Genomic DNA, 18,916 nt, shown 5'->3' with positions numbered 1-18,916 from the left:
TGAATGTCCCTCACATATTCAAAACCTGGCTGCTTCCTGCCTGAGGGAATCTTTGTTGGGTGGTGTTAGCTGGCCCTGATTGTTTCATGTCTGGAATTCCCCTGTTTTTGAGTGTTCTTTTTTACTGTCCTGATTTTATTTATTTATTTATTTATTTCCCATACTTGTGTCCCGCCCTTCTCACCCTGAAGAGGACTCAGGGTAGCCTCACAACTGCCAACAATTCGATATCCGATTGTTTTGGGGGGGCGCCAAAATTCTGTTCGCTTACACTTGAAAATTACCTTGGGCCGGCCCTGGTCACACACACTTAGCCTCAGAAAACATTAGAGTCACCATAAGTTGGGAATTACGTAAAGGTGCACAACAACAACAACCACACATTCAATTAAAATTAAGGAATAGAGCAGGTAAAATAGATATATGGAATAGAACCAAAAGTACATCCTATTCCTACATAGTAATAAAATCAATTTTACTCACTATGTAATGTGCAGCATACAAGTAGCTATGACATACTACAGTGTGTGTTTGTGTCTCTATATGTTTATTGCATTTGATCTGGATATTTCCAGTTTTTCTGGGTTTGTTCAGAACTTCCAATGTGGCTCATTGACTGTCTTGTGCTGCTCCAATCGTAATGTGTCCTGGGGAAAAGAATTACATAATAGACTCAATCCCTGTACCAGATTTTCTTTACAAATGTTCTTTGGAAACCTCAAAAAAAATCTCCCTCTGCAACCCTATTGTTGCTTATTGCTGGTTTTAGAAGAAAGAGTAAGATGCCTTTTGACTGAAAGAGAAATAATCTTGGGATCATTCTTGGATAATTCCCTGGTCCAGCAGAATTGTTAACTTTATACTTTTATCCCTTCAAATACTATTTTGCTTAAATTGAAAGGTTTGGGCTATGTCAAAAAGAAATGCTTCCCAAGGTTATAGCTATTCAGTGCAGGGGAAATGGCTAATTTCTATCCCTTTAAATTTTGTGGTGGAGAAAATAAGGTGCTTTGATCTTTCAGTGACGGCTCCCTAAATCATTATAGTGAATTGGTTAATCTCTCCCAGTAGCTGCCTACTCTAGCTTCCTCTTGGGCACTTTCTTTCTTAGTCTTAATGCTGAGCTTCAATTCAGTGGATAAACTACTGCTATTTCAACACAAAACAGTTCTGTACACCCACTCTCATACCTTGCTAACTTCTCACCTTAAAAGGTCATTTCAGCTTTTTTGAAAATGAAAACAAAGCAAGTAGAACTAAAATCTGCAGTCCATATTTTTCACTATCTTGATTCATTGTAATCTGTTTTACTTTTACATGCCAGTTGTCTCTTCTCCAACCTACACTGGTTAATAGGTTGAAAACTATCTCATGCATGGATGCTGAAAGTGTTAGACCAGGATCAAAAGAACTTCCCAATAAGATCTATGTTTGGCTTGTGTTTATTTACAAAACAGCAGAAACTAGGTTATTTCTTTGAAAGGTTATTAGAAAATGAAGGAAGATTAAAAAGCAATTCTGGTATGGCATAGCTGTTTGTTCACAGGGAAAAGATTTTTTTTTAAAAAAAAATCCATAACATATACCTAAGCCCTTGAACATACTTTAAAGTAGCTTTTTGGTTCCAGGCCAGTGGTGCCAAGGTGAGAGGAAAGACATAACCAGTTGTTGCCACTTAGCTTGAAAGGAAATGGGAACAGGAGGAGGAAGCATGGTTCCTAAAACCCACAAATATGTTTCTTCTCTCAGAATAAACTTGATTTCATGTTACTGTCTTCTAAGTTCCTGAAACCTTGTTCATTCCTCTAGAAAAGTGTAGAGTCCCAGCATGTTGGAGCAGGATGGGAACAAAAAGCAAAGACTCTACTGTTTGTTTGCCTTCCAACAGTGCTCAGGGTCCATTTCTGTTTTGGTAGCAGTTTTCAATGACTAGTCAATTTCCTTTTCCTGTCTTGTTTAGTAGAGAAGGCAGTATTCTCCAAGCTATGATGGAATTATCGCCTGTGCCAATTCTGTAACAAGTTCTTTTGGCTTGCAAGCGCTTGCTCTTTGATAGACATGAAACAGCTACCTGATCGGATCCTGGACAGCTGCCCTAGAAATGTAGAATGGCCGCAAGATGCTCAAGTAGCATGATTAATTAAGCTTTATTTTAAATTACTCCTGTAGGGGTTGACTAAAGCAGGTGGTTTAATAGAAGATGGTGTTTAAGGAAGAGTACTTTCATACATCATAAAAATAGCTTCTGTGATATATGCTGGAAAAAAACAAGAAAGTGACACATCACACAAAGACTGTAGCCAGTCATTAATACTCCTTTTAAATGAATGGAAATTAACATCATAAGGTATTTCACAAAGCTCATGGGCATAGGGGAAAACATATATAATGTTAGTGGTTTTTGTTATTTACCAGCACAAGAAACTGGGGAAATATCTGAAATAAATGTCTGAAGTATTGATGTGCAGTTTATACCAAACTGGTTTCAAAAAGGATGTAGCATGACAAAGAGGTTGTATGTAAATATTTTTTATCATGTCAGAAGCAACTTGAAAACATCCTGCAAGTCGCTTCTGGTGTGAGAGAATTGGCCATCTACAGACTTTGCTCGGATGTGTTACCATCCTGCTGGGAGGCTTCTCTCATGGCCCCATAAGCTAGAGCTGACAGATGGGAGCTCACCCCATCTCGCAGATTCAAACTGGCAACCTTCAGATCAGCAACCTAACCTTTAGGTCAGCAGTCCAACCGGCACAAGGGTTTAACTCATTGCGCCACCGTGGCTCCTGTATGTAAATCTGTCAATTGTAAAGGAATAACTTTCCAAAGAAATAGCTCTACAAGTAAAAAAATAAACAAAAAGATGCTTGCCTCATGTTTTAAGTCCAAAAAATATGTTGGGAAGACACAATGACTAGAGAGCCCACTTTTCAAAAACATGAAGGGGTAATGTGAGTAACAGGTAAAGGGATCTAATCCCACAGTGCATTTGTATGTTTTAGGTGGGCCTAACAAGAGCCCCTGGTTGGCACAGCAGGTTAAACCACTGAGCTACTGAACTTGCTGACTGAAAGGTCGGTGGTTGAATCTGGGAAGCAGAGTGAGCTCCCATTGTTAGCCCCAGCTTCTACCAACCTAGCAGTTCAAAAACATGTAAATATGAGTAGATCAATAGGTATCGCTCTGGCGAGAAGGTAACAGCGCTCCATGCAGTCATGCTGGCCACTTGACTTTGGGGGCTTCTATGGACAACGCCGGCTCTTTGTCTTAGAAATGGAGATGAGCACCAACCCCAAGAGTCAGACACAACTAGACTTAATGCCAGGGGGAAACCTACATTACCTAAGTGGGGCTAACAGGAGTAGGCAGCTGGCATCAGTTGTTGCTTGATTTCAGCCTGTAGTAATAGAAGATGACTTTGGACATCTCTCCATCTCAATTTTGTTGGATTTCTCTAAAATTTTTGCAGTCATGTTGGCTTCACTTTATAACAACCATATGAATGAGAGACAATCTTCTTTAAATCTGATCATCAGCAGCCATACTCAAGTTTTGTAGACTCAAACTTGTGTCTTTTTAAAAAAATCAAACTATTCCTATTGTCTTTCACTTTGTCCATCCTTATCTCTTTGCCAATAAATACTTGGAATTCACTCATTGACCAAATTGGTATTTTACCCAGAACATCTTTTTTCAGAATGTGTATTTTAAGATATGCAAATTATGATAGACTTATGATAGGATAGAAAAGACTTATGATATGATAGAAAATGTTATTTTTATTGAAACTGACAAATCCAATGACAGTTATTAATGTGGGAGTGTAATAGATTATTTTGCTAAAATATGTAAGGCCATAGGAGGCCCCGACCCTAAGCTATATTTCCCAGAATTCTGCAAGTAGCAGAAATGCAGGACTGACTGCTTTGAAGCCCTGATGCGATAATGTAGCACATGTTTCCCAATGAAGCTTTTCTGAGAGAATACATGAAGGTGGTCCTGCAAGTTGTAATAAGTAGTATCAACCAGAATAGATGAGTTGTCTATTTCAGCGTTAAGGGTAGGTTCTTATTAACCAGCACACGTCTGTTACTTTAAGATTCTGCTTGCATCCCTTCAAATAACATAAAGGCATTACAACTTTCTATGGTCTTGTTTACCTCCTCTTTTACACTCCCCTGCCTCTCAAGAGGAATGGCCAACTGCCACCTTGCGCTCTTACATCAGTTGTGTATTTGTAATACATGGAGGGTGTAGCAGGAAGAAATATCTTTTCCTTCATGTTGTAAATTACAACATGATATTTCCTTGCCTCGATGATTTTACACTGTTTCATCGGGGAGGATGGAAATACAGCAAATAACTAGGATGGATTCACTTTTGCCTCCTCCAAGCTTTAGATTTGTTTTCATGTGGTGTTTTTATCATTAACTTTCAGAGTAGAAGAAACATGAGCAGAAATGCTTAAATCTTGCCAGGATGAAATCTTTTCTATGACGATATTGCTAAGCCAGCATCTGCTCTTGTGATTTCTGTTAACAGTGTTCTATTTAAACTTATTCCAAGTTCCCTTTATCAAAGAGTTTTGGCATTTTTTTAACATACGTAGTTTGGTGCCATACAAGTATCATAACATTTCTTAATATCTCACCTTTTTTCATTTCTCGTTACATTCCAAACTTAGTTTCCTGGTGGTTCTAAGCATTCCTTTTTCAGGCTATTAATCAGTGATTCAAGAATGTTTAGAGTGAGAAGTACGAAGAGACAGGGTTCTATCATAAGGTAGCCTGTTTTGTTTTGTTTTACATCATTTTCATTTCTTTTATATTTTATATTTTATTTGTTTTATAGTGCTCAGAAAAGTTGAGACAGCATTTTCACACTAACATATTGTTTACAGTTTGGACTCCAGAAACTTTTGCAGTGATAACTTGCCTTTTCATCCAGGGCTTACTATATCATTTCTATACAAGTCAAATCATTTTTCTATAGTCATCCCTGCACTGGTCTTTTAAATCATAATCATAATCATAATGCATTACAAGTGATTCTATGAACTAATGTATGTGTTTATAGCCATACTATGTAAGCCACTACATGTTATCTTCTTTAAAATCAAATTCTTGAACAACACAATGCGGCTTTCAAAAAGGCCAATGTAGCTCTAGGCTTTTTTGTGTGTGTCAGGAGCGACTTGAGAAACCGCTTCTGAGAAGTCACTCCTGGTATGAGAGAATTGGCTGTCTGCTAGTATGTTGCCCAGGGGATGCTCAGATGTTTAGATGTTTTTACCATCCTTGTGGGAGGCTTCTCTCATGTCCTCGCATGGAGCTGGAGATGACTTATCGCGCTCTCCCTGGGTTGGATTCGAATCGGCAACCTTCAGGTCAGCAACCCAAACCTTCAAGTCATCAGTCCTGCTGGCACAAGTGTTTAACCCACTGTGCCACTGGGAGCTCCAACAATTCTAGACTGCATCAACAGGAGTATAATGTTCAGATGATATGATGTAATAGGTAAAGGTTTTCCCCTGATGTTAAGTCCAGTCGTGACCAACTCTGGGGGTTGGTGCTCATCTCCATTTCTAAGCCAAAGAGCCGGCGTTGTCCGTAGACACCTCCAAGGTCATGCGGCCGGCATGACTGCATGGAGTGCCGTTACCTTCCCGCCAGAGCGGTACCTATTGATCTACTCACATTTGCATGTTTTTGAACTGCTAGGTTGGCCAGAGCTGGGGCTAACAGCGGGTGCTCATTCCGCTCCCGAGATTTGAACCTGGGACCTTTCGGTCTGCAAGTTCAGCAGCTCAGCACTTTAACACACTGCACCACCACCAGGGGCCATAGTACCACTTTATTCAGCTTTGGTCAAAACTCGTCTGAAATACTATGTCCAGTTCTCGATACTGCAGTTCGAAAAGGATGTTGACAAGCTGGAGGAGGGCAACGAGGATGGTAAGGGTCTAAAAATAATGTCCCATGATGAACATTGTAGGTAAATTTGAGTGTTTAGCTTGGAGCAGAGAAGACTGAGAGGTGATATAGCCATTTTAAATTTTTTGAAGGAATGCCTTACTGAGGATGGAGCAAGCTTATTTTCAGCAACTTTAAAGATTAAAAACAAACCAACAGATTCAAATTGTGAGAAAGGAGATACCACCTAAACATTAGAAATAGCTTCTTTTGGGAGGGGGGATTCTCCTTTAGAGGGCTTTAAACAGAAGTTGGATGACTATCTCTCAGGACACAATTTTGAAGCCGTTCCCAAACAGACCCAATCATTTTTACATCTCATCTCTTCCAAAGAATCCATTCAGAAGGCTGCCAAGTTTTGTAATTTAGCACATTTCCCCAGAAGTATAAAAATACTACATTACGGTATGCCTCAATTGCAGTGAATATTCTCTTGGTTTTATGCTGATTGCTGTATAACACAGGGAATTTGTATTCATGAGTTGGCCTTTCTTCTACCCACCCCCCCACCCCCCCCCCCCCGCAAAAAAAAAAATTCCTATTGCCTTGCAATTTTGTGGGTTGTGTCTAATCTGTGTTATAACAATGTATTTTGTTTTTTTCATTGTTGTTGCGGTCAATGTGAATTTCCTCATTTAAACTAATTATGAAATAAGAATATTAAAATCTGTCAGGCTTGGATCTGTGTTTTTTTTTTTTTACTTTGCAAAATTCTTCATCTTATTTTTTTCCGCAGATATCCTGGCAGATTCCTTTCATACTAAATGGAGAAATACTTAGCTATGAGATCCGCATGCCAGACCCTCGAATCAACCTTACCAGGAATCTCTCATTTCCAATGAGCCACATAGTAACCAATCTGATCCCTTTCACTAACTATTCAGTCACCATAGTGGCCTGTTCTGGAGGCGGTAATTTCTTTGGAGGATGCACAGAGAGCCTACCTACATACGTGATGACCCATCCAACTCTTCCTCAAAGTGTTGGCCCACTGTCTCTGACTCCAATTAGTGAGTCCTTTATTGCTGCTTCATGGCAACCACCATCCAGACCCAATGGTCCCAACATAAGGTAAAGCCAATGGTTAACAAAAACAGGTTTACCAAACTATAGCTTTTTCTCTCCCTTCCATCTGTCTGTCTGTCTGTCTGTGAATTTGTTTTCTACTTGTAGTCCATGAGCTGCCTACAGTTTCTTGAAAGACTGACAAGAATTCCTGCAATACAGTAACCAAAAAATATTGCTTGTTAACAGAGCAGGTGGGGAATGTTGGGGACTGTTATTAACACTGCCACAGTGGAATTCGAAGATATGTTTTCAGGTTTTGGTAGGCTGATACAGCTCTGTATTAGATGGGTGATACAGAGCTGTAAATTCTTCCCAATGAAATCTCTGATGGGTTATACAACTGATAAAGCCGTGTAGGACTAGCTGACAGAAGGCAGGCAGTTTGAGGACTGCTTTACCAAAAATATAGATTTGTCTACTCTGAAATATCCCATTTCTGTGGCAATCTATGGATGCTGAAACAATACCATGGAATGTGTCTTATCTGATACCATTGCTTCTACAAAGGGTCTCAAAATAAAAGGCCAATCTAGCATCATTATACTACATTGAAACTTTTTATTTCATTTTTACTTGACACTAGCACATATTATAACAGAGCATAAAAGAGAACTGATAGATAATTCCAAGTGTTGAGCAATATCAAACTAGGATTATATATGTTGCCAATATGTAAAATTCCTTAAAAAAGCAGAGCATTGTTATTTTTCACAGTGGTTGTTGGAAAGCACTACAGTCCACAATGCAGATGCTCCACAAAGCAGACACTGCAGTGTACCATCTGGAATAACCTTTTAAAGAGCAAATACCTCTGCCTTCAATGGCCTTTCCCAACCTGGTATATCGACCAAACATTTTTGACTAGCTAGCAAAGCCAGTTGTCAGTTTGGATTTACAGGCAAAGTACATCTAGAACAGTGGTTCTCAACCTGGGGTCCCCAGATGTTTTTGGCCTACAACTCCCAAAAATCCCAGCCAGTTTATCAGCTGTTAGGTTTTTTGGGAGTTGAAGGCCAAAAACATCTGGGGACCCCAAGTTGAGAACCACTGATCTAGAGGTTGCCAAGTTCATATAAGCTGGTATTAGAAGAAGAAAAGGAAAAGATGTATATGCTGTGATAGGTTATTGTGTTGGCTTACTATATGATTGTGGCTAATTATGATATGTGTAATACAAAGTAAGGCAATTTGAAGAACACTGCATATACTTCCATATATCTCCAGTATGATTCTCCTACTGCTGGTGAAAAAAGAAATACAACATAAAGTAGACTTGCAAAGTTTATTTTTTTCATGGCATAACATGCTGCTTCCAACCAGAACAAGCACTCAAGCAGTTGCTCAGTACAGTGTGTTGGAGAGAGAAGTGGATAGGGCAACTGCTCCCAGTGGAAGTTATTTGCACACAGTCACTTGGCAATGCTTTAAAAAGATTGTGATATTTCTCATGCCCTCTACATCAAATTACAGGGAGGCCAACCAGAACTAAATCATTCCAGATTTTATTTATTTATTTATTTTGGAAAAGTAGTGGTTCTGCTGACATTGATAATCTAATAACATTGAACTGGTTTTTACGAGGTGAAGACAGCAGGATAGTTTGAGGACTTTAACTTTAGAATTCGGTTCCTTCAGCTTCTCTCTTACAGTTTGAAAGTGGTGAAATCTATACAGAGAAAAATGAGAAAGAGCATCATTTCCTATATGCAATCCTCAAATGTAATGAATTCAGGCTTCCTAAGTCTGTATTTCTCTGGTTCTGTTGATTTCAGTCAGTATATAATAGACTGAATAGACGAAATAGACTTAATAAACTGAAAGTAGCCTTCGTCAATGCCATAGTCCACAAATCATGTATTCATGGCCAATCCTAAATAACCTGATCTGAGCATGTTGCTTGTTTACAATGTCCATCACTTATGCAGAGTCTCACATCTTTTGGTTCATTTGACATTGCCAGTGTGAATGTGAGTACTGATTAAACATTACATACACTACTCACATTATGATCTTTTAATGAAATACAACAAAATGTCAAACTAGATATGATGTGATTGTGCATATTGTTGCATCATGATCATTTCTATAATTTTCCTAAAGTATAGGTATACTGATAAATGACAAAGAACAAAATCTTTGTGCAACTATATGTAAAATCAGTGCCCATGTGCGAATTGCTAATGCAGATTAAGGGTTAAATGCAAACAGATTCTTTCCTCACTTGGAATACCTGTAGACATTAAATTTGGCCAATGTAAATGGATAAGATTTTGTTTGGTTTGTTTTTGATACAAACACGTGTGAATATATGAGAAATCTAAAATGGCAAATTCATCCTTTTTTCTGTTCCATTTACTGGATTTTCTTTTCTCTGACATCTTGCTTCCTTGGCTTAATCCTTTCTTTTCCAAAATAATACAATATCACACTGTATCCACAAGGAGTATATTTTTACAATACTTGGGCTGGAAACATACACTGAAGAACCTAGAGAGGACCACAAACACTTCTTGTCAGGGATATATTTTTAAGAGTATGGATGAGTGAAAATTGGGGGTCATATTGTATGTCTGCTTCAACTTTGAAAACCTTTTCAAAAAGTTTATGAAAATGTTTAATGTGACAAGCTAATAAATGTTTTAAGGTTCTTTCTTTCTCATAAAAGAAGTGTTGCAAAATATATTGTCATCTGTTTTGAAACTAATTAGAAAAGTTACAGAAAATGTTAAATCCTGAAATATTTTTTTAAAAAAACTTTACAGCTGTAAAAACAAAATAACGTGTGACTTTTAAAAACAACCTGGCTTTTTTTTGTAATAACATTAGTTGAGATAATCCCAGCATTCTGCTTGTTTTTTGTGTTAGATATGAGCTCCTGAGACGTAAAATCCAGCAGCCACTTGCATCAAATCCCCCTGAAGATTTAAATCTCTGGCACAATATTTATTCAGGAACTCAGTGGTTTTATGAAGATAAGGGTCTTAGCAGGTGAGATTACAAAAACTATAAAAACAAATGCTGGTGTTTTGTACAGCTCTGCTTAATAGTTCAAAGTGTTTCTTGTGTCTCTGTGTTGCAAACATGTTAATTATGTAATGAAATATTTTCTGTCATCTCCTTTGGCATTAGCCCATATTAACTCACCTGGTTTGGTTTTGCTGTTGTCATTTTATTGGTTCTACATCTTGCATGTGCTTTCTTTCAGTTTTAGAGAACAGGAAAGTGAGAATTACACTTTGAAAAGTAGTGAATATGGTCCTGTGAATAGTTTTAAGGAGAAATCATAGGATGTGTGCAATGGCATATAGGGCAACAAGGAAATGTTAGGGTTCTTAGAAATGTATTAGTTCTTCCTTAATGGGTTCAAGTGTTATCTCCCCTTTTTTCATAACTAAGGAGCCACTCAAATGCAGATCCTAAAGGGAGACCAGGTTTGGACCTATTTATTTTTACTGTTATCTACTGGGGTTTGGTTTCAGAAACCTCCGTGGATACCCAAATCCATGGATACCTAAGTCACATTATATAAAATAGAACAAAATGATGCCCCTAATGTAAAATTGCAAAATTGTGGTTTGCTTTTTTATTTTCTTTGAACATTTTAAAGTTATAAGTGGCTGAATCAATTGATATAGGATCCATGGATATGGAGAGACAACTGTACATGTTGAAATCTATCTATCTATCTATCTATCTATCTATCTATCTATCTATCTATCTAAATGTAATGTGTGTTTTATTATGGAGTAAACAACAAAACCACTGAACCAAATCATCCAAAATATGTCTTTCAAACAAAAAAAACCCCTAGAAAAATAAAGTTCAAATTAGAGGATGAGGAAAAGCCATTTTTCCTTCTAAATGTCAGAAAGGTAAGCCCCACCCATTTCGTCTCCTAGCAACCCACTCAGCAACAATGGAGCTCAGGGCTTCTTCACTCAGGCCTCTTCCACACTGCCTATAAAATACAGATTATCTGATTTGAACTGGATTATATTGCAATGTAGACTCAAGGCCCTTCCACACATATATACACCTATATAACCTATATATACACCTATATAACCCAGAATGCCAAGGCAGATAATCCACAGTATCTGCTTTGAACTGGATTATCTTGAGTCCACACTGCCATATAATCCAGTTCAGTGTGGATTTTATACAGTTGTGTAGAAGGGGCCTCATATAATCCAGTTCTAAGCAGATAATATAAGATTATAAATATAATATATAATAATTACTGTGGTATAATAATACAGAACAATATAATCTCTGAAATCAGGACAGTAAATATAGAGCAACATTTGTTTCAGAAAGGAAACAACCAGGGCCAGCTAACACCTCCCAACAAAGGATTCCCCCAGGCAGGATGCAGGCAGGCTTTGAAGCTGCAAGGCCATTAAATGTTAATCAAAGTGGCTAATTGCAGCATTCATACTTGCCACACTGTGACGCCTCTAGGCTGCGAGAGCACAGGGAACCAGACACGGAGGCCAATAAACAATCTAATATCTTTATTAAGGAAATAAAAGAGTCAACCAAAAATAAACAGAGTATATAGTCCAGCAATAGTACTTTTAGGAAAGGTCAAATATAGTCCAGTAATATGAAGTTAGATGTCCAGTATTAGAGTTCAAAGTTTTAAATCCAATAACCGAAACACACTCAAACTTCCAAGCAGTTTGAGTGGGGAATTAAGCAAGGTCTTTCAAGAAGTCCCAGGTTCAATGTCCGAGGCTAGGATAACAAGGCAAGGCAAAGTTGGTCATGGTGGAACTGAAACGCAGTCCAGACTTGGCAGGGAGACGAGACGCAACGGCCGGTCTACTCGAGAGTAGTGGGCCGCAGGAACTGGAGACGGTGTTGGTTTCCCAACTGACACGTTGACACCGCGATGGCCAAACGGCGCACAGAACCTTTAAGGGACTTTGAATCTCCCCTCAAACCAGGAGCCTGAACACTTTTTCCCAAGGGAAACGGACTGAAGACAACAACTTGCCAGATGCAAACCTCCCTGGAAACTCTCAAGGGAGTCGGTTTAATTAGTGTTTGCTCTCTCCGCTAATCTCGCGCTTTTCCTCCTATTCTGCTTCTCAGAGCGGGATGTTTCCCAAAACAATCTCCTATCAAATGGAGCACTCTCCGGGGAACTAGGCTCCATTTCAAGGGCTTTCGTAATTAACTGTGGGCTAAAACTGTCAACAGGGGACATCTGGAAGGGAGCAGAATCTTGCTGAGTTGGCACAAACCCCATATCTTCTTCATTCTGATCCATAATGGCTGCGGGGTCATGACTCGAGGGTCCCTGAGACATCACACACACCAAGATTATTAATTGCCATTCAACCTGGCCAACCAAGAATTCCACAAGGTAGAAAGCAGCCAGGCTTGCAAGCAGCAATCAATTCAGCGCTGTTCAATGTGGCCAACCAAGATTTCCCCTAGATAGAAAACCCTCAGGTTTTGAAGCCATGAGGCTACTCCGTCCCATTCAACCTGGCCAACAAAGGATGCCTGTATGTAGAAAGCGGCCAGGCTTGCAAGCAGCAAGGCTATTCATTACAATTCAAATTGGCCAAAAAACCATTCCCCTAGAATGCAGCAAGCCTATTCCATTGTATTCCAGCTCACCAAACTAGGATTTGCATAAGAAGAAAACAGCCAGGCTTTGAGGCTGCAAGGCTATTCACTGCTATTCCACCTGGTCAACAAATGACTCCATAAGCCACAGCAACGCGTGGCCGGGCACAGCTAGTCCATTTTATTTCAGTCTTGTGTAGGAAAATGATATTGGTATTCATTTCTTTCCTCTGATGAGAGCCAATGCTGCTGAGAGGGGGAAGTGATGAGGGGGAGCGTGTCCAGAAAATATAATCTGCCACTGGGTAATTTAGCCATATTCATTTGTCTGAAATAATTTTAGTCTATGCATCAGATTATGCAATATGTTAGTTTTCTTGCATGAAGCCGAACCTCTTCTTCGTATTACTTAAACGTAAATATTTGGCAGCCCATAATTAATATATTATTGCTAGATATCCTTTGTCTGGAAGCAACAATAACATACACTTTGATTCAAAGATATAGATCAAAAGGTCATGGATGGGAAATAGTCAAGAGAATCTGAGTCATTACAGGCTTTACATATGCCTTTTCCTGGCATCACCCTTTCATTTTGTCTAATGTGTCTTTGCATGGACAAAATATTCCTGACAAGTAGAAGTAAAAAGACCCCAGTGGTTGTCCTCTACCTATCTGACTTTATTTTAACCAGAGTTTATCATCTCAGTGTCCTCTGCTATAATTAAATCAATGAGTAGTCATGTGAATTGAAAAACAACTGGAATATAAATGCTTTCCTGACCTCTAAGTCACGACTGTGATCAAACAAACCAGAAGTGTACCTTAACCTGACCAATCTAAAACCTTTATGGAAAATACCATATAATACTGAAGTATCTTCTCATCAAGGTAGATTAGTAGATTTTAACCCTGCCAGAGTATGCCTTGTGGTCTTCCTAGCTTTGGAATCAACTATCACTCTGTCACATGGAAAGAACCAATGACTTCTAATGGAATTGATCACAAAGGTTCTAAAATTAGAAACATCAACTTAGGATATAATTTTACAAATTAAGCACCAAAATATCATGCTTTACAACAAATTTGATAGAAAAAGTAGTTCAATACGAAATAATGCTATGTAGTAATTACTGTATTTACGAATTTAGCTCCAAAATATCACGATTTATTGAAAACATCGACTACAAAAATGCATTGGATAATCTAGAACGTTGGATAAGCGAGACTCTACTGTAATAGCATTTTTATTTATTAGTTTTTGTTTATTTTGTTCCATTTGTTGTAAATCCCTCTGAAATTTTAAAAATGAAAAACAGTATTAAAACGCTATGCAGTTGATCAATGATTGGGCTAACCTAATGTTACCCTGAAAGCCTGCCATTCCATAGTTATTAACATTTCTCTGTAATGTCTTCCTCACAAAAAAATGCTGGTTATGTTTGTAATACTCATAGAGATGAGACTTCTGCATAAATAGGGAAAGTGCATTTGAAAGTTCTGTTCACCACCTCACACATATATCATATGAACCTTAGATACACACACACAAACAAAATACAACCCCCATTCCCTCAGTTCAGGAAATAAATGTTGCATAATGTGTCCTGCAAATTTAACTATATGAAATATGGCTTATTGTGAAATTAGTATAATTAGGTTTAGAGGTGTAAGAGTTCATAAGTAAATGCAGGGGTGTAAGATTCATAGTCTGGAAATGAGAAAATAATTGAAATGTAAAAGAATAAGTCAAAATTTAGGTTGAATAAGCTTTTTAAAATTATCATGGCCCCATCTATACTACATTTAATGCAGCTTCAAGTTATCTCCAAAATGTAGTGGCTAGACTAAGCACGCCGAAACAGTGTTCTACAGCATGCTTTAAGGTCAGTAATCCAATACAAGCAAAGTTGGGTGAAAGTCTGAAATGAAGCACTTAATGTGCATTGCGCTGTCATATAAACCACATCGGATAGCAAATATGAAGATTGTGAATTACTGTGTGAACACCTAAAGTAATTCACTGACACACATATGCATCCCGTAAATGGCAGTTGGGAAAAACCCCAATTTCTCCATGGCTATTAGGGTGTGGAAACGGGGTCCTCCATGTATGTAAAAACCAGCCAGACCTCAAACTAGTTCCAGGTTAACAATCTAATCATATGCACAGCATAATCATATTTTTTACCTTAGTGAACAGTGTAGATGTGCCCCAAGTATCCATTACCAGTTTAAAAAATAATAGCAGCCAAACGGAGTTCAGAGTTCAGTTTAGAATCATGGGTCTGGGGATTATGTTTTTAAATCCTGTGATCTATGCCATATTCTTGGCAGATAGCATTCATGAAGCTCCTATTAGCTTTAAAGGCACTATATGCTAGGCACAGTTCTAGGTAAGATGTTCTTTTGATAGCATATCCTTCTCTTAACATATAGGCCTCCAATTAAAGTGATATGATTCTATTTTAAGTTCATGGCAAAATCTTATGGAATTGTTGAAGACACACAACAACTTGCAATTCTCAGCCAAAGAACAATAGTGCTTCACCACATTCTAAAACCCAGGATTTCACAGGATGTCGCCACAATAGTTAAAATGAAACCTTAACACTATGATTGTGTATGAAGAAAGGGCCCCAGAATCGGCAATTTACCTTCCTTTAAAAAGCCACGAAAAGGATAACCACCATAGTCTGAAAGGGCCACAGATATAGCTGTGGAATCCCACGTATGAACACAAAATTACATTCCTAGATATGAGGAAGAAGAATGTGTTTCCTCTGCTTATATATATATATATATATATATATATATATATATATATATATAAAGAGTGATGGCATCACGGCGATTCACAAAACAACAAAAGTACAGGCCCCCCAACCTCAAAATTTGACAACACAACCCATCATCCACGCCTCAAGGTTGATACAACAAAAAGAAAAGAAAAATAAAGTCCTAATTAGAGGGAGAGCAATAATTTTTTTTTATCCAATTGCTGCCAGTTTAGAGGGCTAATCTCTGCCCACTTGGTTGCCTAGCAACCAAGGGACAGCCAGGTTTCAGTTAGGGGACAGGCAGATTTAGGCCTCACTTAGACTTCTTCCACAGATTATCTAATTTGCACTGGATTATATGGCAGTGTAGACTCAAGGCCCTTCAACACAGCTATATTACCCATTTATAATCTTATATTATCTGCTTTGAACTGGATTATCTTGACTCCACACTGCCATATAATCCACTTCAGTGTGCATTTTATACAGCTGTGAAGAAGGAGCCTCATATAATCCAGTTCTAAGCAGATAATATAAGATTATCAATATACAGTAGAGTCTCACTTATCCAACGTAAACAGGCCGGCAGGATAAGTGAATATGTTGGATAATAAGAAGGGATTCAGGAAAAGCCAATTAAACATCAAATTAGGTAATCGTTATACAAATTAAGCACCAAAACATCATATTATACAACAAATTTGACAGAAAAAGTAGTTCCATGCGCAGTAATGCTATGTAGTATTTACAGTAGAGTCTCACTTATCCAACACTCGCTTATCCAACGTTCTGGATTATCCAACGCATTTTTGTAGTCAATGCTTTCAATATATCGTGATATTTTGGTGCTAAATTCATAAATACAGTAATTACTATATAGCATTACTGTGTACTGAACTACTTTTTCTGACAAATTTGTTGTCTAACATGATGTTTTGGTGCTTAATTTGTAAAATCATAACTTAATTTGATGTTTAATAGGGTTATCCTTAATTCCTCATTATCCAACATATTCGCTTATCCAACGTTCTGCCGGCCCGTTTATGTTGGATAAGTGAGACTCTACTGTACTGTATTTACAAATTTACCACTAAAATATCACAATGAATTTAAAACACTGACTACAAAAACATTGATTATGAAAAGGCAGACTGCGTTGGATAATCCAGAACATTGTATAAGCGAATGTTGGATAAGTGAGATTCTTCTTTAATATGAAATAATTTCTGGGATAGAATAATGCAAAACAATATAATCTCTAAAACCAGGACAGTAAATAAACAGGGGAATTCCACACAGCAAACAATCAGGGCCAGCTAACACCTCCCAACAAAGTATTCCCATCATCAAAGTCTGGCTAATCCTGTTTTCTCAGGGCCACAGACAGTAGAAGCACATAAAATATCGCAAACAACACCACTCTGAAAACAAGGGAATTCCAGACAGGAAACAATCAGGGCCAGCTAACACCTCCCAACAAAAAATTCACTCAGGGAGGAAACAGCCAGGCTTTAAAGCTGCAAGGCCATTACATCGTAATCATTTTTCCTAATTGCAGCATTCATACTTGCCTCCAAAAAACAAAAAAAAACCAATCAGAAATATTGTATATTCACAACCTTTAGGAAATAATATCCCCTGATGGCGCAGCATGTTAAAGCTGCTGAACCTCTGGACCGAAAGGCCACAGGTTTGAATTGGGGGAGCGGAGAGAGCCCCCACTGTTAGCCCCAGCTTCTGCCAACCCAGAAGTTCGAAAACATGCAAATGTGAGTGCATCAATAGGTACTGCTCTCGCGGGAAGGTAACGCCGCTCCATGCAGTCATCCCACATGACCTTGGAGGAGTCTACGGACAATGCCGGCTCTTCGGCTTAGAAATAGAGATGAGCACCAACCTCCAGAGTCAGACACGACTGGACTTAATCTCTGGGGAAAACCTTTACCCTTGACCTTAACTACCACCAATTCCTCAATACTTTATTTCCCATACCACCAGACTTCGCCACAGCAACGCGTGGCCGGGCACAGCTAGTATATATATATATATATATTTAAATCCCACACAACTACCACCAGAGTTGAGATGATGATATTCTCTTAAAACTCTCTTGAAACCCACATACGTATTTTGGGGGCTGTTCTTTCAACATAAATTGTACACCCTACTTTGAGTTTTATTTTAGCCATATTGTTTAAGAAGTTGCCTATGATCTTCTCTTGAATAATTAAGAATATACTGCTCTAAGAATGTAGAGAACTTCATATCAGTGGGTTTCCCCAAAGAGAAAAGAGCACCATTGAATCAACTTCATAGCCAAACACTGTCAGCTTGCCATTTCTGTTATTACATCTTGAGTTGAGCTATGATCCCTTGGTATTTTGGAAAACAATAACAATTCTATATGGCATTTCCTTTTATTTTTTTAATTGTCACCATAATAATGTTGGCCAGATACTACAATCAGAGCTGTAACTCCTTGCCTGGCTGTGAAAGAATATGAATAAAAATGTTTGAAAAACCTAACCACTTTTCCCTACTTGCTACAAAAAAACTAAAAATGCTTATGGATGTCCAAATTCGAATGTTTCTTTTAATGATATTAACCATACCATCTAGGTACACTACATATGAATATAAGCTTGTAGTGCATAATGATGTTGGATACACATCAGGTGATGATGTAATGGCTACGACATTGGCCGGTTTTCCGAAGAAGGCAAGTAATATCATGGGACACCCTCTTAACCACACTGCTATAGAAGTGGAATGGACAACCCCAAGTAAGTTCCCTTGTTATTCTATTTTCCCCTGCCCACAGAATATCCAAAAATGGGTTCTGATATCCCTTTACCACTAACAATTGTTCTGTGCTTAATTATTTGACATCTGACTATGTAGACTGTGAAAACTTCTGCATGTGAAATGATATGGAATTTCTGTCTGCACCGTTACAGCTACATTGGTCCATTCAGAAATACAAGTCATCGCTTGTTTTTACATTAATCAAGTTCAGACTATGCATGTACGAACAAGCTTAGAATTATCAGTTTTAATTATCTACATGCTCAGCTGAGCCGTGCAATCGTTAGCTTGTCTTATTTTAGAACTAAGTGCTTTTGAAATTATAGAAACAATGGCTGGAAAGAAATTAGTTGCTTGTCACACTTCAGATTCAATGTATAAACACAATGTTGAAGACAGCAGGGATCATGCTAACTATCCTTGCCCCAGATCTCTGTGTCTTCAGAAATTCTATGTGTACAGATCGTAGGCAAGGAAGACTGTCAGAATGAGCTCCATTCTATATAACTCACAATTCATCACAAAACATATGTTGCAAGCAAGGAATGGGTAAGAATAGCATTTCCATGTACGATTTTTCATTATGTTTTGATTATGGAAAATTCACCTCATCCAGAGGTAATGGTTGGAACTGTGTAAAGTTTTTTTTAATGTTTTTATTGAAGAAGTGACTTGAGAACATACTGCAAGTGGCTTCTCGTATGAGAGAAT

At 38.1% G+C, this 18,916-nt stretch overlaps 1 protein-coding gene and 1 long non-coding RNA gene across 3 annotated transcripts in view; one reads left to right on the top strand and one right to left on the bottom strand.

The window, feature by feature from the left end:
* The window catches only part of ush2a (usherin), a 617,513-nt gene that overhangs the window by 389,781 nt on the left and 208,816 nt on the right, over positions 1-18,916 (top strand). Inside the window, exons 43-45 of the mRNA XM_003216022.4 lie at positions 6,709-7,043; positions 9,906-10,028; positions 18,020-18,183. Coding sequence (XP_003216070.2) covers positions 6,709-7,043; positions 9,906-10,028; positions 18,020-18,183 — 622 coding nt within the window. The remainder of the gene's footprint in view (positions 1-6,708; positions 7,044-9,905; positions 10,029-18,019; positions 18,184-18,916) is intronic.
* Positions 8,309-18,916, bottom strand: part of LOC134296645 (uncharacterized) — a 92,452-nt gene continuing 81,844 nt past the window's right edge. For both annotated transcript variants that reach the window (XR_010003466.1, XR_010003464.1), the window contains one exon: positions 8,309-8,706. This is a non-coding gene — a long non-coding RNA (uncharacterized LOC134296645). The remainder of the gene's footprint in view (positions 8,707-18,916) is intronic.

The sequence above is a fragment of the Anolis carolinensis genome, chromosome 1 (assembly GCF_035594765.1).
Source record: "Anolis carolinensis isolate JA03-04 chromosome 1, rAnoCar3.1.pri, whole genome shotgun sequence".
In the NCBI taxonomy this organism is placed as follows: domain Eukaryota; kingdom Metazoa; phylum Chordata; class Lepidosauria; order Squamata; family Dactyloidae; genus Anolis; species Anolis carolinensis.
This window is presented reverse-complemented; position numbering and strand designations above follow the sequence as displayed.